Consider the following 26,294-nt stretch of genomic DNA (forward strand, 5'->3'; position numbering starts at 1 on the left):
TCCCAGCTTCTCTGAGGCTGGGACATTGCCAGACTGCCTCAGACCAACCCCAGAAGGCACCCTCATGTCCCAGGCTTCTCACCCTGCAGAAAGCTGGGGCTGGGGATCCTCGAGACAGCTGCCCCTGTTTCTCTCCCCTGTAGGTCGTGTTTTTGCCTGGGGCATGGGCACCAACTACCAGCTGGGCACGGGGCAGGACGAAGATGCCTGGAGCCCCGTGGAGATGACAGGCAAACAGCTGGAGAACCGTGTGGTCTTAACTGTGTCCAGCGGGGGCCAGCACACAGTCTTACTAGTCAAGGACAAGGAGCAGAGCTGGTGAAGCCTCTGAGGGCCTGGTTCCCGGCCCCCCCAACCTCCCTCTTGGAACAGGGAAGCCGTGACGACTGCGTGCTCCAGCAGGCCTCTCCCAGCCCCAAGTACTCTGTCACCTCCTGCCTTTTCCTCATCAGCAGAACAGAACCCTTCTCCCCTTTGTGCCCCCCTCTTTTCTGGAATCATCCTGGGACCTACAGGATGAGGGTGGGATAGATGGAAGAGAGGAGAGGGGTTTTTATCAGAAGGAACGTTGCTCATCCCACAGCCATGCGGTCAGACCTTCCCCCTCATCCCTACGTCCCATGGTCCTGGCTGACCCTGGGTTTGCTTCTCCAAAACCAAAACTTCCTCCCCTGCGTGTTGGGTGCCCGTATACGCTGAGAAGTCGGGCTCCATCGAGCCCTGCTCTGGTCCTCTGCCACTCTTCGCGTCCTTCCCGACCCACAGGCGGACACAGTGTACAGTCAGCCCCAGCTGTCATGGACCTATGCCTGGGAGAAACTGGAGAAGGGGCAGGGCTACCCAGCCACGGGCAACCCCACGCCAAATGTTTGGCCCTGAACAGGTGCCCATGGGGCAAAAACAAATACAGGGCTCCTCCGCTTGATCAAGAAAAAAGCCAATCAGCCTTTCTCCCAGAAGCACAAAGCATTCTGTCCTTTAGGCCTTGTCTGCAGTCTCCCCCATCCAGCCTGCCTCACCTGCAGCCAAGGGCTTGAAATCTGGAAAGGTAGCTGTGGCTGCAGGGCAAGACTTGCGGGGAGAGGGGAAGGAGGGCTTTATAAACAAACCTACAGCAATATCGAGAGTGAAGGGAGGGAAGGGGAAGAGGGTTGGAGGGGTAGAGGCTGGTCCCCAGAAAGGGCAGCAGCAGCTTGTACAGTGGCTGAAAAAACAGGAAAGGGTTTTGATTTTCTTTTTTTTAAATGTAAAGTATTTTGGAGGGGAGAGTGAAATCTTTTAACACTTTGAATAAATTTAGAGTTTTATAAAACAGGCCACTTATTTTCTACGCACTCCCTGCTTTTTAAAAAGGGAGCACCTGCTGTGTTGGGAAGGGCAAAATGACCCCATGCCTGTAGACCTGGGGAAGACTAGGACTTTAGTGATGTCAAGAAGTCCTGGTATGTGCCAGCTGTTCATTTTTTGTTGTTTGTTGTTTTGTTTTTGTTTTTTGTATGGAACAGTGGCTGTTCTAGACAAATCAAAAAGAGTTGATTGGTTTTTGTTAGGTATTTATGTTTCAAGAATCACTGGATTTTTAAAAAATTATATTGTACAGTATGTGAGACATGGGATGGATCTTTTAATATCCTAATTTGAAACCAAGATTTTTGAGTACAATACATCTCTAGAGATACTTACACTAAGTTTAATGATGTATCATTTCAAAAGCTAGTGTAACTGATTAAACATGATTAACTGCACAATAACAACTTGCGCATAATGATGTAGATTTTCACGGGCATTTGAGCAACCAAATCACATAGAGCTGACCTGTCCAGTATGGTGGTCAGTAGCTACTTGTGGCTATTTAGATTTAATTTAAATTTGTAAAAATGTAAAATGAACTTCCTCAATTTTACTAGCCACATTGCAAGTCCTCAGTAGTCAAAAGCAGCTAGTGCCTATGGTTTGGGGGCTATGCAAATTAAGAAATTTATAGAACATTTTTATAATTGCAGAAAGTTACAGTGGACAGTGCTAATATGGGGGATCTATATATGTACAGCAGGGAAGTTTTATTAGCACCAGGAGGATTCTTGATGTCAGCTACTCTTGGAAAAATGAATATGATGTAAAATAACTTAAAATGTATTCTGTGATTGTTTTTTTCCTCAAACTTTTAGTTTCAATGCAGGTCCTGTCCTGATTAGAAATTGACTTGTTAGAAGGGAAAAACTCACAACTTTCGACTTTAATATTTTCATTGTAAAGAGGCACTGTGTGTCTGCTCTTCCCTCCCCCGCCCCCCAAAAAAAGTTCATTTGGATTAGATTTATTGAAGCTTTCCCTTTTGACATACAGCCGATTGAAAGTACCCTCTCCTTAAAAACAACTCTTGTGAATTGGGACTTAAATGGGCCAGGCACTGTACTGAGCACTTTGCATACAATAATAGCTCATTTCATCCTCACATCAACCTTGTGAAGTTGGAATTGCTGTCCCTCAGGAAAATGTCCCTGGGAGTTCAAGTGACTAACTTTGAGATCAAGCTATCTTTCTTTTCCTTGTATTGTAGTGAAAGTCACTCGGTCGTGTCCAATTCTTTGGGACCCCATAGGCTATACAGTCTGTAGAATTCTCCAGGCCAGAATACTGGAGTGGGTAGCCTTTCTATTCTCCAGGGGATCTTCCCAACCCAGGGATCGAACCCAGGTCTCCCACATTGCAGGTGGATTCTTTACCAGCTGAGCCACGAGGGAAGCCCAAGAATACTGGAGTGGGTAGTCTATCCCTTCTCCATTGGATCTTCCCAACCCAGGAATCGAGCTGGGGTCTCCTGCATTGCAGGTGGATTCTTTACCAACTGAGCCATCAGGGAAGCGCTGATATGTATTTTATATATAACAGTTATATCGCTCTCTGTAGATAATTACATATATTAGAAAGGTATCAGGTACAAAGTAGAGGCTCCGCAAGCCTTTGCTATTACAACTGTTGCACATTTCAGAATTCCCTGTGGTTCATAATTGCCTTTTCACATGCTTTTTTGGTATAAGTATTGTGCAATAATTCAGTGTCAGAGTCTATCGGAAGTATAAATCTCCTTTTTTACGTTCAAACGTGTCAAGTACTCTTAAGTTTTACCTTTTCCCTATCCTCCTCCAACCTGGATTGGTTACCCCAAAACAAATGTAATCACCACATATGGCTCAGCTGTAACTACTGTTTACAGTCATTGTAATGTCACTGTTCAATGGTTTAACAAATTATAATCAGAAGACGGAAAGGTGTGTATGTCTGAGGGGACATCCCTAAAATATCTGAAACTACAAATGAATAGAAATTATATTATTGAGGGCTTCCCTGGTGGCTCAGTGGTAAAGAACCTGCCTGCCAATGCAGGAGACACCTGTTTGATCCCTGATGCTGGAAGATCCCACGTACTGCAGAGCAACTAAGCCCCCATCACAACTATGGAGTCTGTGCCCTAGAGTCCTGTGGCCCCAACTCCTGAAGCCCTCGTGACCTAGGGCCTGTGCTCCACAACAAGAGGAGCTACCGCAGTGAGGAGCCTGTGCGCCACAACGAGAGCGTAGCCTCCTCCACTCCCCACAACTAGAGAAGAGCCTGCACAGCGACAAAGACCCAGGACAGTCAAAAATTAAATAAAACTATCTTTTAAAGTATATTATTTAGAAATATGCATATTTTAGGGAAAAGGTTTGGAATTGGTTGCCTCAAGGGGCTGGGAGTTGGGATAAGGAATAGGTGGGGTAAGGGACAGCTGTTTATTGTTTGACATAAAATCAGTTTTTTTTTCCAGTGTCTTGGTTCAGTCTCTCAGTCGTGTCTGACTCTGCAACCCCATGGACTGCAGCACACCAGGCTTCCCTGTCTATTACCAACCTCTGGAGCTTGCTCAAATTCATCTCCATCGAGTTGGTGATGCCATCCAACCATCTCATTCTCTGTCGTCCCCTCTGCCTTCAACCTTTCCTAGCATCAGGGTCTTTTCCAATGAGTCAGTTCTTCACATCAGGTGCATGAGTCCTTGCAATGAATATTCAGGACTGATTTCCTTTAGGACTGACTGATTTGATCTTGCAGTCCAAAGAACTCAGGAGAGTCCTGTTCAACACAGTTCAAAAACATCGATTCTTTGGCACTTAGCCTTCTTTATGGCCCAACTCTCACATCCATACATGACTACTGGAAAAACCAGAGCTTTGACTATACAGACCTTTGTCAGTGAAATTAAAAGACACCTGCTCCTTGGAAGAAAAGCTATGACCAATCTAGACAGCATATTAAAAAGCAAAGACATTACATTGCTGACAAAAATGTCTAACACATCCCTGACATTCTTGTGGGAATTTGATTAGAAACAGCAAACAAGGAATCCTATCTGATAAAACTTACATTCTAAGTTAAGTATGTAAAAATCTTCCACATGTAAAATAAAATTTAAAAACAGTATGCAAAAAGCAGAGGAGTTGGCAAATAGTGGTGAATATTTATCAGTTATAATTCAAAGGCCTCCAACTGCCACATTGGAGCACTTATTAGACGCCAGGCATTAGGCCAAATTTTTTTCCAACTTCTCATTTTGTCCTCACAACAAACATGGTTTGGGACTTTGCTGGAGGGCAAGTGGTGAAGACAATTCCAGTGCAGGGGGCATGGGTTTGATCCCTGGTCTGGAAATTGAGATCCCACATGTCACACTGCTTGGCCAAACAAAACATGGCATGAGGTAAACACTGCTATGTGTTGCTAGTTGCCAACTTGAGTTCGACTCTTCAACCCTGTGAACTGTAGCCCGCCAGGTTCCTCCTTCCATGGGATTTCCCAGGCAAGATCCCCGGAGAGGGTTGCTGTTTCCTTCTCCAGGGGATTATCTCCGTATGGGGATGGAACCTGTGTCTCCTGCGTTGGCAGATGGATTCTTTACCACTGAGCCAGTCGGGAAACCAAGTGTTACTATTACCCAAAATAGTGAGGAGGGCTCAATTTGTTCAAATCTATAGTCAAAGCACCTAAACACTAGACTACTGCGGAAATGAATATAAAACTGGAAATTTGGCAGCTTGTGGTTGGATCTAAGACTGGATCCACCAGTGTGCTTGACTTTTGGGCCAAACACGCCAAGTTTGGGATGTATATACTGTCAAGGAAGGGCTGAAGTGGCCATCAGCCCAGAAGGAGCCTCAGAAATGGATCAAGCACTTGGAATGACTTGCACTGTTGGAGATGACAATTCTCATAGAAGTTTCACATTCTGGGGAATGGGTAGTAAACTGAGGTGAAGGCTTGGGACTCTCCCAGATTAGAAGTCAAATTGTCAGGATTATCTAGAAACCGTATTTACTGAGTGCCTTCTGTGGCATGTCACTGTTTTGGGACAGGTTAGAACTGGCGGTTTGGACTAGTGTAGATGTGGGACGCCAGAAAGTGACAAGACTTGGGGACTGAGTCGTTTGAGATGACACAGTTGCCCCAATTTACACTCGCTGTAATTCTGCCCTCCCTGCTCTCCAGGGAATGATGGAAGAATCCCATCTCAGTAGTCAACAGAAATCTCTTGCAAACTGGGAAATGCAGTGTGAAGGGATAGCTGGAGCGGACCAGTCAGTAATTTGCCTAAGTGAGTGGAACTGAATCGTCCAGACTCCCAAAGGACATCTTTCACTTGGAATTTAAAAAAAAAAAAAAATGCTTACATTTGCAATTTTTTTTACAAGGAGCGTAAAATCCTGTAATTTTATCTGTGTGTGTGTGTTTAAATAGAAACCCGAGAAAGCCAGTTACCCGCTCCACCCACAGCCCGGCGCTGGGCGGGCTCTGCCCCGCCCCCTCCCGCGGGCTCCAGTCTTGGGACCCGCTCGCAGGGAGCCGGAAAGACCCGGAGCGGCGCGCGGGCGCGTCCCTGGGCGCCGACCTGCGGAGCATGCGCAGAGGCGGCCGAGGCGCATGCTCCGTGGAGGTCCCGGCCCGGCGGCCCCCGCGTCTGCGCCAGCCCGGGGGCCCCACAGAGTCCCGGCGGGGCCGCGGGCATGGCGGCCAGCCTGTGGATGGGCGACGTGAGTGAGGGCGGCCTCCCGGGTCTGTGGTTCAGGAATCTTAGCGTCGCGAGGAAGAAAGGGGCCGAGGGGGGAGGGTCCTCGAATCCCTAAAAGCGTGGACGTGGATGGGGAGGGGAGTTCTAGGCGACGCCGGCGCGAGTCCCGGTATTTAGGTGCCGGCGTGGGGGTGGTGGGGACCGAGACTGAGGGGAAGGGTCCTGCTCGGATCCTCAAAAGGTGGAAGTGCTTGGAGAAGGGCAGTTCTCTTAGGTGACGCCCAAGTGCGTCCCAGCGTGTAGGTGAAGGGGGCTGACTCGGAGGGGGAGGGGTCTTAGGGGCCCCGCCTGGGTTCACGGAAGCGAAAAGGAGGGTTGTGGGGGGGCGGATAGAATGGGAGGAATCCTAAAGGTGGAAGAGCGCCCCTGGTTCTGGACTGGAGGGATGGATTCCATCCCCAGTGCGGGGGCGGCTTCTACAAAGGAGCACATTTAAAGGGAAAGAAGGCGAGGGACCGGGAACGCAGGGGTTCAGATCATTCTGCGCATGGAAACCTCTTCCCCCCGACCCCCAACCCCACTCCCGCCCGCCAGCAGCGTGCAGCCCACCCCCAGCTGAGGGGGAAGGGCTCCGGATCCGGGAAACGAGGAGTCTGGATGCTGGCCCAACCCGCTCTGCTCTTGTGTTTACGCAGCTGGAGCCCTACATGGATGAGAACTTCATCTCCAGAGCCTTTGCTACCATGGGGGAGACAGTGATGAGCGTCAAAATTATCCGAAACCGCCTCACTGGGTTTGTCCTCTTATTTCAGTCTTCTCGGTTCTACTTTATAGATCGCTCTGCGTGTCATTCAGGAGAAGGGTAACATCGCGGAGGGTCAGGGCTTCTGACCCCTAGTAATAGTTGCCATAATGATGTTAACATTTGGGGGCGTACAGCTGACTTGAGCCAGTCTGGATTTGAAAGCTCTTGTCTGCTGTGTGTGACTTTGAGCAAGTGACTTAATCTCTCCCTCTTGACTGTAAAAATAGACATAATGAAAGCGCCTACCTCATAGAGTCCTGGTGAGGATTAAGTGCCATTAATTCATGGTCAAGGTTTACCACAATGTCTGGCATACGGTATATGCTTGGTAAATATAAATAGATTATGATCTGCTAGGTAATAAGCACTTTAAAATCACAAAAACCTCTGAGCTAAGTACTGTTATTAGAGAAGTTTAGTAGCCGTCTTAAATTTACACAGCTTTTAAATGAGAAGCCAGGACTCTAATTCAGCTGTGTTCTTGAAGTTCATGTACCGTTAACTCTCACGTGAAACACTGCCTATGTGCTACTGTTCTAGATTTCCTGGACACATGACTGAAATAAGCCAGAAACAGCCCCTACTCTCCTGGAGTTTACTACATTCTAATAGGCGAATGAGACAGTTAATACCTACACAAAACAAAAATGTGAAGAATACTTTCACATAGCCAAAAAAAAAAAAGAGTGTTCAGTGAGTGTCTACTCTGTGCCTAGTACTAAGGCAGCTTGCTAAAGCATCAGTTAGTTGAAAAATGATGGGAGATTTGAAGTGCAGCCTAGACTTTGGCTGTTTGGTAAACAGGTACTTTCTTATTGTTCTTATAGACAGAAAACCCTGATAAATCAGCTACTGGCATGAAAATACATTCTGTAATACTTTCCAAAACACTGACATAGGTTCTCACATTTTAATCTTTATTAAGAATTGGAATCATCCTTTTCTGCCATTGGACTTCCCTGGTGACTGAGTGGTAAAGAATCTTCCTGCCAATGCAGGAGACTTAGGTTCAATCCCTGGGTCAGGAATATCCCCTGGAATAGGAAATGGCAACCAATTCCCATATTCTTGCCTGGGAAATCCCATGAACAGAGGAGCCTGGCTCGCTATAATCCATGGGGTCGCGAAAGAGCAGGACATGACTTAGCGACTAAACAAGAAATAACAACCATTGATTACTAAATCCTAGCTGTTTTTTATGGTGGCACCATCATACATGTTACATGTGCACTCTGCCTCATATGACAAAGACTTTGAAGTGCCTTGTGAGAATACTGTAAAATAAATAAATGTAAATTAAAAACAAGAAACAGAAAATATGGGGAAAAGATCAGACCCAAGGAAAAGTAATGCACAATAAAGCATATTGCTTAAGAATGTAGTGATTGGTTGTAAAATGCTTAATACCACAGAGCTATACAGTTACAAAGTGGTTAAAATTATAACATTTTATGTAATTGTGTGTGTGCTCAGTTGTGCCGGACTCTGCAGCCCCATGGACTGTACCCCAGACCAGGCTCCTCTGTCTATGGGATTTCCAGAGAATACTAGAGTGAGTTGCCATTCCCTTTTCCAATGTTATATAATCCTTAACGACAATTTTTAAAATTCAGCAAAGAAAAAAAAAAGAATACAGTTGCATTGGAGTAACCACATCTCTTCCATCACTGGTGCTATGAGAAAATGTTACAACCTTGGGGACAAGTATCTGGCAGTATCTTTTTTTATTTTTTTCCTTTTTTTTAAAAAAACAAAACTTTAATTTTTGGCTGCACTGGGTCTTCATTGATGAGCACGGGCTTTCTCTAGTTGCTGTGAGTGGGGGCTACTCTGTAGTGCGTAGGCTTCTCATTGCAGAGCAGGGACTCTACTCAAGTGGGCTTCAGTAGTTGTGGCACACGGGCTTCATTGCTCTGAGGCATGTAGGATCTTCCCTGACTAGGGATGGAACCCATGTCCCCTGCATCGGTAGGTGGATTCTTAACCACTGAACCACCAGGAAAGTTCATACATCTTCAATATATCTGCTTTAGCAAGTCAAGTCCTAGGTATTTACTCAAGAGAAATGAAAACCTGTAACTACTATGAAAAGGACTTGAATATGTATACCACATTTTGTGTGTGTGTGCACGCGCGCCGAGTGGGCTGCCGTCTATGGGGTCGCACAGAGTCGGACATGACTGAAGTGACTCAGCAGCAGCAGCAGACTGTGCTCTTAGATCCCTGGGCTCCGGTACTTCCCTTGCCCATACCTTTTGGCTTGGTGTCCATAAGGTTATTTCAACCGAGTGTCATAGTTCCAGAAAAGTCTGATTTATTTCACTGGTGATAGATTTAAGAATGCTGTTAAGGAAAACTTTTCAGTATAAATCTCTTAGAAGGAAGGAATATCAGAGGATCTAGCCACATCTACCTACTTATGTTAGTGATGCTTTAAAAATAGACCACCAGGAATCTTACAGATATCCACCCAATTAGGCCTGGTCTGTGGATTTACTAGATTTTAAGTCTCTTAAGGTCAGGTACCATATTCTTCAACTCTGTATCTGCCTGGATGGTGGTAGGTGATCAAAGAAACTTTTTAAATCATGAAAAATTTAAATTTACAAAGAGTGCAGTGTACACTCATATAACCACCACCTCATTTCAAAAATTGTTAATATGTTGTTGTATTCTCCTTATCTACGTGTCTGTAGAGATTTAGGTAGATAGATGTTTTATTTTTGCCGAACCACAAGAAAGTAAATTATAGGCATTATGACATTTCTAAATATTCGAGTATTGTTTTTTAATGAATTAGGATCCAGTCAGAGATCAGATCCTATATTGCATTTGTCTCATTTTAATGTAGAAATGCCCACTTCTTTCTTTTCTCAGAATAATGATTTTTTGAAGAGGTAAGATTGTCTTTCATTAGGTTCTACATTCTGGATTCTGGTCCTCCATTCTGGATTTATTTCTTTCCTTGTTGTAGTGTTTTACTTGTTCTGTTCCTAATAGTTCCTGTAAGCCGGACATTAGATCTGAAGGTTTGCTTGGGTTGCATAGAAATTTTTTTTTTTCGGCTGTGCCAGGTCTTATAGGACACACGAGATCTTCAGTCTTCAGTTGTGGAGGATCTTTAGTTGTGGCATACGAACTCTTAGTTGCAGCAAGCAGGATCTAGTTCCCTGACCAGGGATGGAACCCATGCTCTCTGGCTTGGGAGCTTGGAGTTTAGCCAGTGGACCACTAGGGAAGTCCCAGGAAATATTTTTGACAAGAGTTATTCATAGGTGTTACAATATATAAATATATAAAATGTTACAATATATAAATGATTTACTGCATAAATCTGGTACTGGACTGGATTGGCAGTACTTATATACTCAGGTCTATAAATTCTGAACTGGAGTACAGCATGGAACAAAAATAATATGGGCTGTCATGGGAAAAACATTTCTTCCTGCCCTCTAGCCCAGACTTAGTTTCTCATCTAGGTATCACATCTTGTGTGTGTGTGTGTGTCTGTCTGTCTGTCTGTGAAAGCTTTAATTACTCTTTTTTTTAATTGGAGGAAAATTGCTTTACAGTGTTTTGTTGGTTTCTGCTATACAACAACTTGAATCAGCCATAATTAAACATATATCCTATCTCCCCTCCCTCTTGAACCTTCCCTCACCCCTTCTTTTTTTAAATAATTATTTATTTGGCTGTACCTGGTTTTAGTTGCTGCATGCAAATACTTAGTTGCGGTATATGGGATCTAGTTCTCTGACCAGGGATGGAACCCAGGCCCCCTGCCTTGGGAGCTTGGAGCCTTAGCCACACAATCCCTATCAGAGTCCCTGGGTGTCAGATCTTTAACCATTCACTTTTTCTGTTTTCTCTGCAGGATCCCGGCTGGCTACTGCTTTGTAGAATTCGCAGATTTGGCCACAGCTGAGAAGTGTTTGCATAAAATCAACGGGAAGCCCCTTCCAGGAGCCACACCTGTAAGGACACTTAGATAATGATAATGTTGCCATTTTTGTTACCATGGATAACTGTCGTTTATTGAATCCCTACCATATCTTTTATTTAATCCTATAACAACCCTAAACAGTAGGCATTGTTATCTTTGACAGACCAGGAAACTGAAGCTCAGGGAGATGGAATAACTTGCCCAAGGCAACACAGGTAGTAAGTGGCAGAGCCAGGATGCAGACGGAAGATTGGTTGCCTCTAAAACCCATGCCCTATCCACTCCGCACCGCTGCCTCCCTTCACAGAAGACTTGAACCTCTAGACCTCTTGCTTGATTGACAAAGTAGAACAGGCTGGCAGCTGTGAGGACACGTTTCAAGAGAGTTGCATTCTGCTCTTCCCACAGTTACTTAGCTTACAGCTGCACCACGCTGGCACACCTGGGCTCATAGAACCATGGAGCTGGCAGTGCCCTTAGCGGTCATCCGTGCATCCCCCTCCTTTTAAACAGGAGGAAAGGCTGAGGCTTAGAGAGGGGGAGATGTTTTGGCCAAGGTAATTTATTTCAGTTTTTTTCCAAAAATTGTTGATTCTTGAAACACCTTTCTCTGTTTTAGTTTGTTTGTTTTTAAATTTTCAGGCAAAGCGTTTTAAACTGAATTACGCCACTTACGGGAAACAGCCAGATAACAGGTAAGTAGAGAGTAGCTGCAAGGTAGCCTCAAGTCCTGGGAAGTGTCTAGACAGGGACGAGATGTATTCACTGCGATAGTCCCTGCCAGAGGGGAGGGTGGGGAGCCGAGTTTGACCCCAGTTTGCTTCCCTCCTGAAGGCCCACCCCTCTCATCCCTGTTGGGGATACTTCCAGTTTGCTTATGTCAGGACCCTTATCTTCTCTGTATTTGCTCCCTCTCCTAGTCCCTTGACTGCCCACCGTAATGACATTTCATTCAGTAAGAATTGCTGTAGCAACATAAATCTATCAAGCATTTCAGATTGCTGTTTGAAAGCTGGAGAACATTGTATCAAAAGCTTTAGATAGATTTATACCCTTTGAACCCATAATTCTGCTTTTCAGAATTTATTCATGGATATGTGTAAAGATTACTCCTAGGTGGCACTAGTGGTAAGGAACCCGCCTGCCAATGCAGGAGACATAAGAGATGCGGGTTTGATCCCTGGGTTGGGAAGATCTGGAGGAGGGTGTGGCAACCCACTCCAGTATTCTTGCCTGGAGAATCCCATGGACAGAGAAGCCTGGTGGGCTACAGTCCATAGAATCACACAGAGTTGGACATGACTGAAGTGACTTAGCACGCATGTGTAAAGATTAGCTTGAAAATGTTCGTTGATATCATGTAATATCACTTATATGTGGAATCTTAAAAAAGAACTTACTTATGAAACAGAAATAGAGCCACAGATGTAGAAAACAAGCTTATGATTACCAGAGGATAAGGGGACACAGTGAAGAAACTGGGAGGTTGGGACCGACTTGTAGGCACTAGTGTATATAAAACAGGCAGCTAATTAGACCTACTGTATAGCATAGGGAGCTCTACTCGATACCCTGTAATAGCTTATATGGGAAAAGAATATAAAAAAAGAATGGATATGTGTATATGTATAAACTGATTCGCTTTGCTATACACCTAAAGTTAGCACAGCATTGTACATCAACTACAGCAAAAGGTTTTTTTTTTAAAAGAGAAAATGTTCATTGAGCTACTACATATAATGGGCAAAATTGGGGGAAAATCCAAGTAATCTAATAATAGGAAAGTGGTGTAAGTTATAATATGTTCATTTTTTGGAATATTGTGTATCCATTAACGTGTCATGTTGTAACAGAATACTCACATGTCAAGATGTTGGTGAGATGCTGTAAGTGAAAAAAATGCTAGAAACAAATGAGTTGTATCCAGTTTTTGTAAATTCAAAGGAAGAAGCTAAAGCAAAATGACAAAAATGCATATCAAGGTGTTCATGGTGATTTCCTTTGAGTTGGGTTAGTGATATTTTATTTTTCTTTGTCCTTTTATATATTCTGATCTTATACAAGGTGTACTTGAAATAAAATAATAATGAGTTTATTGTTCTATTACAGGAGTTGGCAAACTGTGGCCTAATTTTGTTATTACCTGAAAGCTAAAAATGGTTTTTACGTTTTTTTTTTGGTGGTGCCTCACAGTTTGCAGGATCCTAGTTACCCAACCAGGGATTAAACCTGGGCCGTTGGCAGTGAGAGCACAGAGTCATAACCACTGGACCACCAGGAAATTCCCTCTATATTTTAAATTATTTATTTATTTATTTGGCCGTGCTGCTCTGCTTGTGGGGTCATAGCTCCCTGACCAGGAATCGATTCTACGCCCCCCTGCAATGAAAGTGGACCACCTTAACTACTTAAGTAACTTAACTACTGGGCCACCAGGGAAGGCTCCCTGGCCCCCCTTTCATTTTTAAAGGATTGTGTGTGTTAACACACAGAAGACAACAGAAATCAGAGGTTTCCCCCAGAGAGCCTACAATAGTTACTGTATAGCCTTCACAGAAAATTTTGCTGACCCTGTCCTGAAAGTTGAGGGATTTCATGTCAGCCCATCTCTAGGAGAGAAGGTTCAGTTCTCATGCTCCCTGTACTTTCACCATTTGGATTAAAAGTATGCAATGAATGCAGAATCTCTGGCTTTATCTTTTGAGCATCTCTAACTTGTCCCCTGGTCTGCACTCTTGTAATGCTTGAAGCCAGACAGGCTTTGTTCAGTGGGTGAGGGACTTGGGGCAGGACACTCCTTCTGTAACTCTTCTGCCAGGACTGCCAAATGAAACAAATTAGGACTAGGTTAAGAACCCATCAGATATGTTGTTCTCTGCCGTGGCACAGAAGAGGTTTGTCTAGAATGGGCCAAGAGAGCTCACAAGAGCAGAAGTTTTCTTCTTTGTGTCTGAATCTCGTTCTCTCTTCTCAGCCCTGAATACTCCCTCTTTGTGGGGGATCTGACCCCAGATGTGGATGATGGCATGCTGTATGAGTTCTTCGTCAAAGTCTACCCCTCCTGTCGGGGAGGCAAGGTGGTTTTGGACCAGACAGGCGTGTCTAAGTAAGGCCTTACTTTTATTGATGCCTACCCTGTTGGTTGCAGCATGTATCTCATAGCTGAGGGTGTGATAAGGAGGCCATGGTGCATGGTGGTGAAGAGCTCAGGCGCTGGAGCCAAACCGCCTGGTGCAAATCCCAGCCTCAGTACTGCCCAGGGATTATGCAACAAAGTTACTGAACCTCTGCCCCTGTTTCCTCATCTGTGAAATGGGACTGATTACTAGTATATGCATCTCATGGCGGTTGGTGTCAGGATGAAATTATGTAATGTAAATAAATCAATAGAAAGTGCTTTATAGGTATTTCCTGTTTTATTATTGTTACTTTAAAAGTAGAAACATCAAAAAAAAATAAATTTTTTAAAAAAAGAAAAAAAAGTAGAAACATCTCAAGAAGGGTTTATATATATATATATATATTTTTTCCCCATTCTGGTTTATTACAGAATTTTTTTTAATTACAGAATATTGAATATATATAGTTCCCCTGTGCAATACAGTAGGACCTTGTTTATCTATAGTAGTTTATATCGGCTAATCTCAAACTCCTACTAATTTATCCCTTTTCTACCCTCTTGCACCTCTGATAACCATAAATTTGTTTTCTGTGTCTTTGAGTCTCTTTCTGTTTTGTAAGTAAGTTCATTTATGTCATATTTTAGATTCCACGCATAAGTGAGATCATATGATATATGTCGGGAAAGATTCCTTTTTGATCTAAGTAGTAGTTATGAGCTTGGGCTTTGAATTCTGTTTCTGGTATGACTTTGGGCAAGTCATTAAACATCTTTGAAGTTTGGTTTTGCCTTCAATAAGATGTAGATACTCCCTTCATCAAGTTGTTGGACAGTTTCTTGAGATAACTCTGGGAAAATACTCAGCATAGTGCCTGGGAAATAAAAAGTGGTCATTAAATGTTAACTGTCATTCATTTAGCCTCAAGTGGGATATGAGTTCAGGAGATCAGGAACCTTGTCTGTTTGTGACTGCTGAGTCCCAGTGCCTTGGGTCGCACCTGGTATGCAGGGCAGGCTCTATAAATGCTTGGCCTTCTGTGACTGTTACTACTACTGCTTCTACTGTAGTAATAATAATAATACTTCGCAGTAGATTGGGAGGGAAGCTCCTGTCTGGGGAGAAGCCCCATCAGGATGGCATGGAGGAGGTGGGTGAACTGGAAGTGGGATCCTCCAGTGCTGGGGTCTCACGCTGCTCTGTGACGCCTCTGTTTCATGGGGCGCTCAGTCCTACCCACGTGGTTTGATGGGCGCGCTCTCCCTTTTCAGCTTCTTTTCTGTTCTTTGCTTTTACCTGCATCGCGTTTGTGATCTAAATCGTGCGTGTGTATGTGTGTGTCTTTTTCCTGCAGGGGTTATGGTTTTGTGAAATTCACAGATGAGCTGGAACAGAAGCGAGCCCTGACAGAGTGCCAGGGAGCCATAGGACTGGGGTCTAAACCAGTGCGGCTGAGCGTGGCCATCCCCAAAGCGTGAGTCCTGCGCTGGCGTGGGAACCGAGACATGCCTTGTCGGTTGCTGATAATCAGGGCATCCGCTTGCTGATTGGGAGGCTGCCAGGAGACTCAGTGCAGGCCACAAATAATGAGTGCCTGGTATTTGCCAGACTGGGTGCTGGAGATGAGCCAGCATCACTGTTGCCCCTACAGAAGCTTATGGCTGAGGAGAGAGCTCTGACTGGGGGAGGCAGGCACATTCAGAATCGCCACAGCAATGCTGAAAAAGCAGTTGGGCTCTGCAAACTTAGTTTGTGTGCTTTTTGCCCAGTAGAGATGCTGTTGAAACATACAAACCTCGTATGAGTCCCCCTTGCTATGAGAGTGGCTAAGAATTAATGATATAGGGAATATGATATAGGAAATTGCCACAAGCCACGCCTTGTGGCCTAAAGAAAAATAATGATACAAGCAGGATAGAATATTATATACATCACTACTGTACCTGTCACTCTGGGCAGAAAACCCTTCTTCCCATGCATATCCAAGCATGTTTTATACTCAGATATAAGACAGTATTTCTCTGCATAGAATCTTCCATCCTTTGGCCCAAACAGTGGTTCTCAACTTGAGGACACTGGCAACACCTGAAGATAAGTTTGATTGTCACCTCCCATACTGGGAGAGGGCAGTCTCTGGGATCTAATGAGTACAGGCCAGGTGTGCTGCTAAGCATCCTACAGTGCACAGGTCAGCTCCCGGAACCAAGAATGGTCTCCTCTGCCCCCCAAAAGTCAATTTTACTAAGGCTGAGAAACTTCGTGTTAAAGTATACAGCTGGTTATACTGTTCGGGCAGAACTTTCAGGTGGCCGTGTTTTTTAAGACAGCAAAAGATTTGGGGGCTCTCTGCAGTTTAGCTGCAGCAATTCTCCCCTCCAAATGTTATTTGTTCTAAACTCTACTGTATATGTAAAAACGTTAAAGAAAACGTTGAAAAGAAAGAAAGTTCCTCATTACTCTAAACGACTGCTGATAATTTCTGGGTTCCTTTTCAGGCTTTTCCATAAGCTTCTGTTCTGTATAAATGTAGATATTGATGTAGATAACACACACACTGCATGCATATGGGTCAGTTTACATGTGGTAGATTCATTGCTTTATTCATTTTTAATACAATAACAATACTCACTCTTTTGCTTCCCCAGTTTACTCAGTATACACACTCACTTTGCCATAGAGTTGCATAGTTGTCATCATTACAACATTTTTAATAGCTGCGGAATGTTCTTTTGATCGCATATTCTGTCTAGCAGTTCCTCTGATGTTTACTATTTTGGTGTTTTCTGCCGTGTCATCATTTATTCAGTCAATGATAACTGAGTCCCTGCAACCGCAGCCCCACCCTAGACTTTGAAGTTGCAGTTATAAACAAGAAAAACAAAGTCCCTTCTGCAGATCCCTTATACTCTGTTACATCTGTTTCTTCATTGAGCGTTGTTGTCAGCACTTGATGCCTGCCTCTGGGGAGGTGCCCTCATGCACTAAGAATTGAGTGAGAAGAGTTTCCTTTGAGAGTCAGACTTGTAAGAGCCGAGTGTGGAGAAACAGAAATGTGTAGACCCAGGCCCTGTACCTTCAGTGATCTGAACTTGTCATGGGGGTGGTAGACTCCTTGGACACATGGGTCAGGGGGGTAGGGCCATGGAGACAAACATTAGCAGTTTTCAGCCTGGCAGTGGGCAGGGAGAAGAGATCTCTGCCATCAGACTTCATCGAGCCGCCCCATCGGGAGGTGATGCTAAGGCAGTCAGATGCAGCCTAACTGCTCTGGCTGAGAGCTCACCAAGCCGACATTGAGCACACGGGGAACTTGGGAAGAGCTCATCACCTGTGGTTTCTTAACGATTTTGAAAGCAGTAGATCTTTTGCAGGCTTGACATTTTCTTTGGTTAGCAGTGACTGGGGTAGCTGTGGAATCAGAGAAGGTGGCTTTCTGTTGACTTTGGGCCTCAGCCCTGATTGGTGAATGCAGGAAAGGGGAGATGGACGGGAGACTTGAATCTGCAGGGCAGGTGCTGTCTGAACCGTGTTGTGGTAGGGGTGCAAGCCTTGGAGTTAAAATTTGGCTCCAGTCCTCTGTGTAGTCTTAGGTAAATCACTTTACTGTTCAGAAGCTCTGTTCTCATATTTACAGAGGGAATAATAAATAATAGCTCTGTCGTAGAGCTGAGCCAGACTTAAAGTAGGAGACCATATATGAAAAAGAATGGGCACAAATCCCAAGTACCTACTCCACAAATGGTATCTCTGACTACAGTTCCAGGCTCCTGAAACACTTACCTTATGTTTTACAGGGAAAAGGTGGTAAGATATTTTGTAATTTGAAAATGCTCCTTGGATCATTCTATATCTAGATTATCCAGGCCATGTTTACCTGACTGAGCCTTTGTGGCTGGCAGAAAAACAGCCCCCCAAGATCTTGAGAACGGGAAAAGTCAGTACTAATAGAGTTTGTAAGGGAGACAAACCTAACCACTGAAAGCGCCTTTTTTTTTTTTAAATTTGGCCACGCTGTCTGGCCCACAGGATCCCAGTACCCTGATCAGGGATTGAACCTGGGCCCATGGAACTTAAAGTGCAGAGTCCCAACCATTGGACCACCTGGGAAGTCCCAAAAGCTCCTATCTTTAAAGCTGGGTTCTGGGACCAGACTGCCTGGGTTTGAATCTCTTATTCACTGTGTGACTTCAGACAAATGATGTAATCTCTCTGTACCTCAGTTTTCTCATCTGTGAAATAGGATTAATTATATATTTACTGTATAGCACCATTGTGGGGATTAAACAAGTTAGTCTGTGTAAAGCGCTCAGAACAGTCCCGGTCATATCGTATTATGGAAATGTTTGCTCATTTGTATGTTTATTTTTCTTTCTTCCTTTAAGGAGCCGTGTGAAGCCAGTAGAATATAGTCAAATGTACAGTTATAGCTACAACCAGTATTACCAGCAGTACCAGAACTACTACGCCCAGTGGGGCTATGACCAGAACACAGGCAGCTACAGCTATAGTTACCCCCAGTATGGCTACACCCAGAGCACCATGCAGGTAACCATGCTTCGGCCAGGCTGGCCCCGCATCCTCTCGAGACCTGGGTGGCTCTCCAGGATGGGGTGGTTAAGGACAGGAGCTTGTGCTTCAGAAAGACAGAGGGAAAGATGAAGCAGCTTAATTCCTCTTATTAAAGAGAAGCCATCCTAGTCATGGGCTAGGCTTTCACCGTGCTTCTCACCCACCTCTCTGGTCTCTTGGCAGACGTATGAAGAAGTCGGAGATGACGCATTGGAAGGTAAGAAAGGACTCCCTTCACTCTGTGTGAGTTGTGAATGTCACCTGAGTGGGAAGTATGGATCCCAGATCTCCCTGGGGAGCAACAGAGGAGGGAGCCCAAGGTTCCTTGGACACGTGGTGTTCTACCCTAGGATATAGGTCTGAACCAAAAACTCTGTTGCCTTCTATTTGTGTCACACTTTGTCAGATTCATGTAAAATAATTTTTTTAATTTCACGTTTTGATTTTTTTCCACACTTTTTTTTTAAGCTACGCTGAGTCCTTGTTGCCCATCCCAGCAGTCTTTCTGTAGTTGCAGAGCACAGGCTCTAGAGCGTGCAGACTCTTTAGTTGTCATGTGGGCTTAGCTTCCCTGCAGCTTGTGGAATCTTAGCTCCCTGACCAGGGATTGAACTGGAGACCCCTACATTAGAATGCAGATTCTTAACCACTTGACCACCAAGGAACTCCCCCCCCCCCCATATATCTTAAATTACATATTTTCCTCACTTTCAAGTAATAGTTATGATTGAAAGTTTGGAAAATACAGTAAAGTATAAGGAAGAAACTAAAAATCACCCCCCAGTTTCACTACATGGTAATAGCCATTATTGCTTATTTAAAATTAAAAGTGTTTGTTGTGATTTTTTACTGAATTTAACAGAAGAAAAAGTAAAACCAAAGTAATTGCTGACCTTGAGACAAATATTTTTTCAAATGAGATATTCATACTTTTAAAGGAGTCTAAAGGTTTGAGAAAATTATTTAAAAAAAAATTTTTTTTAAATTTTTTTCAGCATATTTCCGAACAAAATGTTAGGTTTAAGGTTTAAAGAAGTAAAATAAAATCAGACATCGATCTCTGAGTACATAAACCTTTATTTTAAGGTACAAAAAGACTCCAAGTTTAAAATCTTAAGTCTGTTTTAAGAATTATTCTTCAAGAGAAGGTCATAGGGAAAATGTAATCTGTAAGCAAAATATCCTTTAAAGGAAACATCATCTGTAGGCATAAAACAAATATCATAGTATTTTAAAGCACTTCACTGAACATGTTGTCATCTGATTCTGGCAGCAGCGACCGTAGGGGTGGGCTGGGCAGACCCGGAGCTCCAGTAGAGGGATGGTGAGCTGGAGATCCACGTGGTCTTCTCAGGGTCACCCAGTGAGTTAGGAGCAAGGTTCAACCTGGAGTCCCTGTCTTTCTGTCCTTAGTCTCTTGCCTTTTCTTGCAGGAAGCACTGCCTCCTTTTTAGAGAAATTATCCTGATTATAACAATATTTGTGTGTAACTCCTTAGAGTTTTTCTATTTCTTCATCATCCATTATTTTAGCCAACACTACTACAGTAGTTCTGCAGGCACTGCTACCTATCAACACTTTGATGAATAGGTTCCTTTATAGATCCCATTCTACAGAAAAGAAAACTGAAGCTTAAATAGTTAATAGCTGACAGGTTTTACCACGTACAGGGCACTGTTTTAAGCACTTTTACAGGTATGAACTCATTTGATCACAATGTTTTTGAGGTAAGTACCTTAATTATCTTGATTTTACAGAAGAGAAAGCAAATTAGATTCCCGTGTTCAAGGTCAGCATAGTTGCAACATCGTAGCAAGAGGTAGACTGTCTTGGAACCCTGCAGTCTTGCCCCAGACTTCAGGCTCTTTACCACAGTTATAATGCCTCCCTCTTTGTTTTTTTTGGTGGCCGGATCTTAGTTCCCCAATAGAGGATTGAGCCCACACCTTTGTCAGTGAAAGCATGGAGCCCTAACCACTGGACTACCAGGGAAGTCCCTAACACCTCCCATTTTAACCTAATAGCCACACAGAAACAGGGCCCCGGAGGGTGTGTCGTCCTTCTGTGCCTTGGGTTCAGCAGGCCATCTTCCAGGCCCTGTCACCCAAGTGAGGAAGGGTGCTACACTGTCCGTGCGTCCGTAGACATCTGCACATCCAAACATGTGTCCTTGGGAATTCGCTGGCGGTCCAGTGCCGGGTGCTTTCACCACCATGGCCTGGGTTCAGTCCCTGGTCAAGGAACTGAGACCCCTAGAGCTGCGTGGCTCGGCCAGAAACACCCAAGACGAAAACACAGCAGCAGCAAAAATGCTTGCCCTTGCTGGAGGCTTTTGCGAATCTGTTGCCATATGCCATTACCAGCACTGAGTGGAGTGGCCAGGCTGGTCATGCTCTGCTTTCCGGGAGTTCCCGTATGGAGCTGCTCGCTGTACATGCTCAAAACTTCAACTCATAATTTAGATTAGAATTACAAGAGGGTTGCAGGAATGGGCACCTGCAATGGGTGAAAAGACCACTGATTGGTTGATTCAGCACTGACTGATTCTTACAAGTGCCTGAGAAAGTTTGCAACAGCTTACAAAAGAAGCACAAATGGCCTATAAACCACAAGAGAAAAGAATTTAAGCATATACTATTTGTGTTAGTCAAGATTCTCCAGAGAAATAGAGCCGAAAGGATATATGTATTTATAATCTGTGCTGTGCTTCAGCAAGCTGGAGGCTCAGGCAGGATTTCTATATTAGCACCTAGAGGTAGAATTCCTACCTTGGGAATCCTCAGTTTAAGGCCTTTAATTGATTGGCTAAGCCCCACCCACATTATTGAGAATAATCACCTTTACTTAAAGTCAACTGATTGTAGATGTGAATAACATCTACAGAATATCTTTATCTAGACTGGTGTTTCACAAACAAGTGGTCACCACTATCCTGACCAAGTTGACACAAAATGTAACCATCACACTGCTAATGCTAGTACTTAAATACAAATTAAAATATACTATCTTTCTACAAAGAATTCTTAAAATGTTCATATGCATGAAATCAATTTTACCTGAAAGATTTTACCCCACAATGATATCAATACAGATAAATATCTAATAATAGGAGATTTATTAAATACTGGTAAAATTTTAATTAGATTTTTTGTTTAATTATGTCTTTTGTAAAAAAATAATAATAAATTATGTCTTTTTCTAAGAATATTGATGTAGAGAAATGTTCTCAATGAAACAAGTCCTGAAATACAATAGGATATACAGTAAGAACTCGGTTAGGTTCTTTGGTTTTTATTTGGAGGGTGTAACTCACATAACATAAAATTCACCCTTTTACAGTGTGCAGTAGTTTTTAAAAATAGCCACAAAGTTGTGCAGCCATTACCACTGTTTAATTCCAGTGAAGAATCCTGTGAAACCACTAGCAGTCACTCCAATATCCTGTCCCTGGCAACCACTCACCTACTTTGGATTTACGTATCCTGAACATTCTAAATAAATGGAGTCATGTATGATATGTGGTCCTTTGTGAATGGCCTCTCTGATTTAACTTCTGATTTCTCTGTGTTACAGCATGTGTCATTCCTTTCTTTTTATGGTTGAATAATATTCCATTCTGTGGATATCCATTTAGTTGATGGACATTTGGATTGTGTCCATTTTCATTGTTGTAAATAATATTGTTATGAGCATACGTGTATAAGTTTTTGTGTGGACATAGAGAGGTTTTCAGGGAAAAGTTTTCAGTACTCTTCAGTGTATACCTGGGAGTGTATTGCTGGATCATATAGTAAACTATTTAACCATTTGAGAAATGGCCAGACCTGTCCAAAAAGGCTTGGAGCATTTCCATTTCTCCACATTCTCACCAACAGTTACTGTTTTTCATTTTGGCTATCATAGTAGCTTTGATGTCAGATTGCCACTTCATGGCAAATAGAAGGGGAAAAAGTGGAATCAGTGACAGATTTCCTCTTCTTGAGCTCTAAAATCACTGTGGATGGTGACTGCAGCCATGGAATTAGAAGATTGCTTCTTGGAAGGAAAGCTATAACAAACCTAGGCAGTGTGTTAAAAAAGCAAAGATGTCACTTTGCTGACAAAGGTCTATATAGTCAAAGCCATGGTTTTTCCTGTAGTCATGTACGAATGTGAGACTTGGACCATAAAGAAGGCAGAATGCCGAAGAATTGATACTTTCAAACTGTGGTGCTGGACAAGACTCTTGAGAGTCCCTGAGACAGCCAGGAAATCAAACCACTCAGTCTTAAAGGAAATCAACCCTGAATACTCATTGGAAGGACTGATGCTGAAGCTCCAATACTTTAACCACCTGATAAGAGCCAGCACATTGGAAAAGACCCTGATGCTGGGAAATATTGAGAGCAGAAGTGGGCAGCAGAGGATGAGATGGTTGGTTGGCATCACTGACTCAATGGACGTGAGTTTGCGCAAACTCGGGGAAATGGTGAAGGCCAGGGAAGCCTAGGGTGCTGCAGTTCATGGGGTCTTATTTATTTGGCTGCACCAGGTCTTAGCGGCGGCAGTTGCAGCATGCACAATGTTTAGTTGTGGCATATGGAATCTAGTTCCCTGACCAGGGATTGAACCAGGGTCCCCTGCATTGGGAGTTCAGTCGCTCAGTTGTGCCCAACTCTGCGACCCCATGGACTGCAGCACACCAGGCTTCCCTGTCCATCACCAACTCCCAGAGCTTGCTTAGACTCATTTCCATTGAGTTGGTGATGCCATCCAACTGTGTCATCCTCTCATCCCCTTCTCCTCCTGCCTTCAATCTTTCCCAGCATCAGGGTCTTTTCCAGTGAGTCAGTTCTTTGCATCGGATGGCTAAAGTATTGGAGCTCTAGCATCAGTCCTTCCAAAGTGTATTCAGGAGTGATTTCCTTTAGGACTGACTGGTTGGATCTCCTTGAAGTCCAAGGGACTCTCAAGAGCCTTCTCCAGCACCACAGATTAAAAGCATCAATTCTTTGGTGCTCGGCTTTCATTATAATCCAACTCTCACATCCATACGTAACTATTGGAAAAACCATGCATTTGACTAGACAGGCCTTTGTTGACAAAGTAATGTCTTTGCTTTTTAATAGGCTGTGTAGGTTGGTCATAGCTTTTCTTCCAAGGAGCAAGCGTCTTTTGATTTCATGGCTGCAGTCACCATCTGCAGTGATTTTGGAGCCCAAGCCAAAAAAGTCTGTCACTGTTTCCATTGTTTCCCCATCTATTTGCCATGGAGTGATGGGACCAGATGCCATGATCTTAGTTTTCTGAATGTTGAGCTTTAAGCCAACTTTTTCACTCTCCTCTTTCACTTTCATCAAGAGGCTCTTTAGTTCCTCTTCACCTTCTGCCATAAGGGTGGTGTCATCTGCATATCTGATGTTATTGATATTTCTCCCGGCAATCTTGATTCTAGCTTATGCTTCATCCAGCCCGGCATTTCGCATGATGTACTCTGCATATAAGTTAAATAAGCAGGGTGACAGTATACAGCCTTGACTTACTTCTTTACCAGTTTGGAACCAATCTGTTGTTTCATGTCCGGTTCTAACTGTTGCTTCTTGACCTGCATACAGACTTCTCAGGAGGCAGGTCAGGTGGTCTGGTGTTCCCATCTCTTGAAGAATTTCCCACAGTTTGTTGTGATCCACACAGTCAAAGGCTTGGGAGTGCAGAGTCTTAGCTGCTGGACCACCAGGGAACTCCCTACTGTACTGAGTTTTGTAGTGACAGAACTTCCTTCTCTTTATAGTTGTATCACACAGATATACACCCCTAAATAGCAGGGTTTAGTTTTGCCTGTTTTTGAATTTTAATGCTGTGCTGTATATACTGTCTTGCTTCTTTGATTCAGTATTTTATTTGTGAGATTCGTCCAAGTTGGATGCAACGGAGGTTCATTTTTAGTGCTCAGTAGTATTCCCTTCTAAGAATAGTTTTCTTGTTAGAGGTTTAAAAGGAAGCTGTTTGGTATTTTGTCATGGTTTCTGGTGAACAAATACCACTATTGCAGTCAAGAAAAAAAATATATAAAAATACAGAACTTGGTGTTTCAGCTTGTGTATTTGACTCTAGCTCTTTCATTAGACATTCATTGTTCTTGATTTAGTAATGTTGATCAGGTTTTCCAAACCCAAATTTCAAAAAAGGACCACACCAGAAAATCTGAGACATGTGACAGCTACAGGTGTGTGTAGTGTTTAATAAACATGGAATGACAGCCAAAACTACTTGAGTACTAATTACCTGTTACATTCTGTAAAATTAGAGTTAGACCCTTGATTAACTTTACCGTCGGAGCCACAAGTAAGTAAAGAGTCTGCCTGCAATGGGGGAGACCCTGGTTCAATCCCTGGGTCAGGAAGATCCCCTGGAGAAGGAAATGGCAACCCACTCCAGTGTCCTTGCCTGGGAAATCCCACGGAGGAGCCTGGCAGGCTACAGTCCATGGGGTCACAAAGAGTCAGACACGACTGAGCAACTTCACTTTCTACTTTCTTTTCTTGATTAACTAGGGCTTAGGGGGGCTCCTGCCAGCCTCAATCATAAATCCACATGTAATCTATAGTCAGCCTTCACTATCTTCCATTCCTCCACATTCTTGGATTCAGCCAGCCGTGGGTTGAATCGTGTACTACTGTAGCGTTTACTCCTGAAAACCTCCACATGCGAGTGGATCCTGTCCTGTTTGAGGGTGAACTGTCCACTACCCTGTTGTCTTCCTCACAAACCCTACAGAGGCAGCAGTGCTGGCAGCCCCGGTGAGGTAGGAGGGAGCAGGGAACTGAGTCTTCTGTGGCTGCTGAGTGCTGCTCCCCTCTGCGCCCCCTGAACCCACCCTTGCTTCTCTTCCAGACCCCATGCCGCAGCTGGATGTGACCGAGGCCAACAAGGAGTTCATGGAGCAGAGCGAGGAGCTGTATGATGCGCTGATGGACTGTCACTGGCAGCCTCTAGACACGGTGTCTTCAGAGATCCCTGCCATGATATAGCCAGGACAAAGGACAAGCCAGAATGGACTTGTGAGGGAGAGAAGAGACTCCTTTTTTAAAGTTACTGCAAGACTTTTTTCTTAAATGTTTCATAAAGATTTTAGTAATCAACCGTTCCTGCAATTATATTTTTCCTCTTAACACTGCTGCCTTCATTTGAGTTTGAAAACCCAGGGACCAGTTGGAAGAGGGTTGAATGAGGTTTATCTTTGAACAGTAATCTCATTTATCCAGATGATGTCACCTACACTCCTGGACATAATGATTAACCAAGGTGGGTCATAAGTTACTAAGCCAACTTCTTAGGAAAGTTCACATTTAAGGTTGTGATTGCCTGCTGGGATAGTGTCAAATGGTGGGCAATTACTTGTTTTCAGGTTTCCTTTCCCCCTACAAATTTGCTTCAAATTTGGTGGCTAGGAATTCATTATTTGAACTGGGTAGTGAAATTGCAGGGCCCATTGAATGGTTGAATGGTAACTCAGACGGTAAAGCATCTGTCTGCAACACCAGAGACCCCGGTTCAATCCCTGGGTCCGGAAGATCCCCTGGAGAAGGAAATGGCAGCCCGAGCCTGGGAGGTCCCATGGACAGAGGGGCCTGGAAGGCTACAGTCCGAGTGACTTGATTCCAATTTGAATGGTCAAGTGTTCAGGCTTCTCTGTCCATGAAATTTTTCAGGCAGTACTGGAGCAGATTGCCATGTCCTCTTTCAGGGGATTTCCCCCTCCCAGACATCAAATCACCTCCAGTATTGGCAAGCAGATTCTCTTACCACTGTGCCACCTGGGAAGGTAGAAGTGTT

At 43.8% G+C, this 26,294-nt stretch overlaps 2 protein-coding genes across 12 annotated transcripts in view; both read left to right on the forward strand.

Moving 5' to 3' along the window:
* Positions 1-4,551, forward strand: part of RCC1 (regulator of chromosome condensation 1) — a 34,224-nt gene extending 29,673 nt beyond the window's left edge. For 9 of the 10 annotated variants that reach the window (XM_065930202.1, XM_065930197.1, XM_065930198.1 and 6 more), the window contains one exon: positions 144-2,132. In XM_065930202.1, coding sequence (XP_065786274.1) covers positions 144-322 — 179 coding nt within the window. In that variant the 3' untranslated portion in view covers positions 323-2,132. Of the gene's footprint in view, positions 1-143; positions 2,133-3,387 lie in introns of those variants that run through there. The other variant, XM_065930201.1, reaches the window with a different exon arrangement.
* Positions 4,552-5,868: 1,317 nt separating this feature from the next.
* TRNAU1AP (tRNA selenocysteine 1 associated protein 1) lies at positions 5,869-25,596 on the forward strand. Of its 2 annotated transcripts, XM_065930205.1 has the most exons (9): positions 5,874-6,065; positions 6,739-6,836; positions 10,723-10,822; positions 11,434-11,486; positions 13,766-13,897; positions 15,265-15,384; positions 18,293-18,455; positions 18,663-18,696; positions 25,353-25,596. In XM_065930205.1, exons 1-9 carry the CDS (start codon positions 6,039-6,041, stop codon positions 25,487-25,489), a joined length of 864 nt encoding a protein of 287 aa, XP_065786277.1. In that variant the 5' UTR covers positions 5,874-6,038; the 3' UTR covers positions 25,490-25,596. The 2 variants fall into 2 exon arrangements, with proteins under 2 accessions (XP_065786279.1, XP_065786277.1); XM_065930207.1 differs by lacking the exon at positions 15,265-15,384 and having other exon boundaries at positions 5,869-6,065.
* The last annotated feature ends 698 nt before the right edge of the window (positions 25,597-26,294 follow it).

Source organism: Muntiacus reevesi, chromosome 3, assembly GCF_963930625.1.
Source record: "Muntiacus reevesi chromosome 3, mMunRee1.1, whole genome shotgun sequence".
Taxonomy (NCBI): domain Eukaryota; kingdom Metazoa; phylum Chordata; class Mammalia; order Artiodactyla; family Cervidae; genus Muntiacus; species Muntiacus reevesi.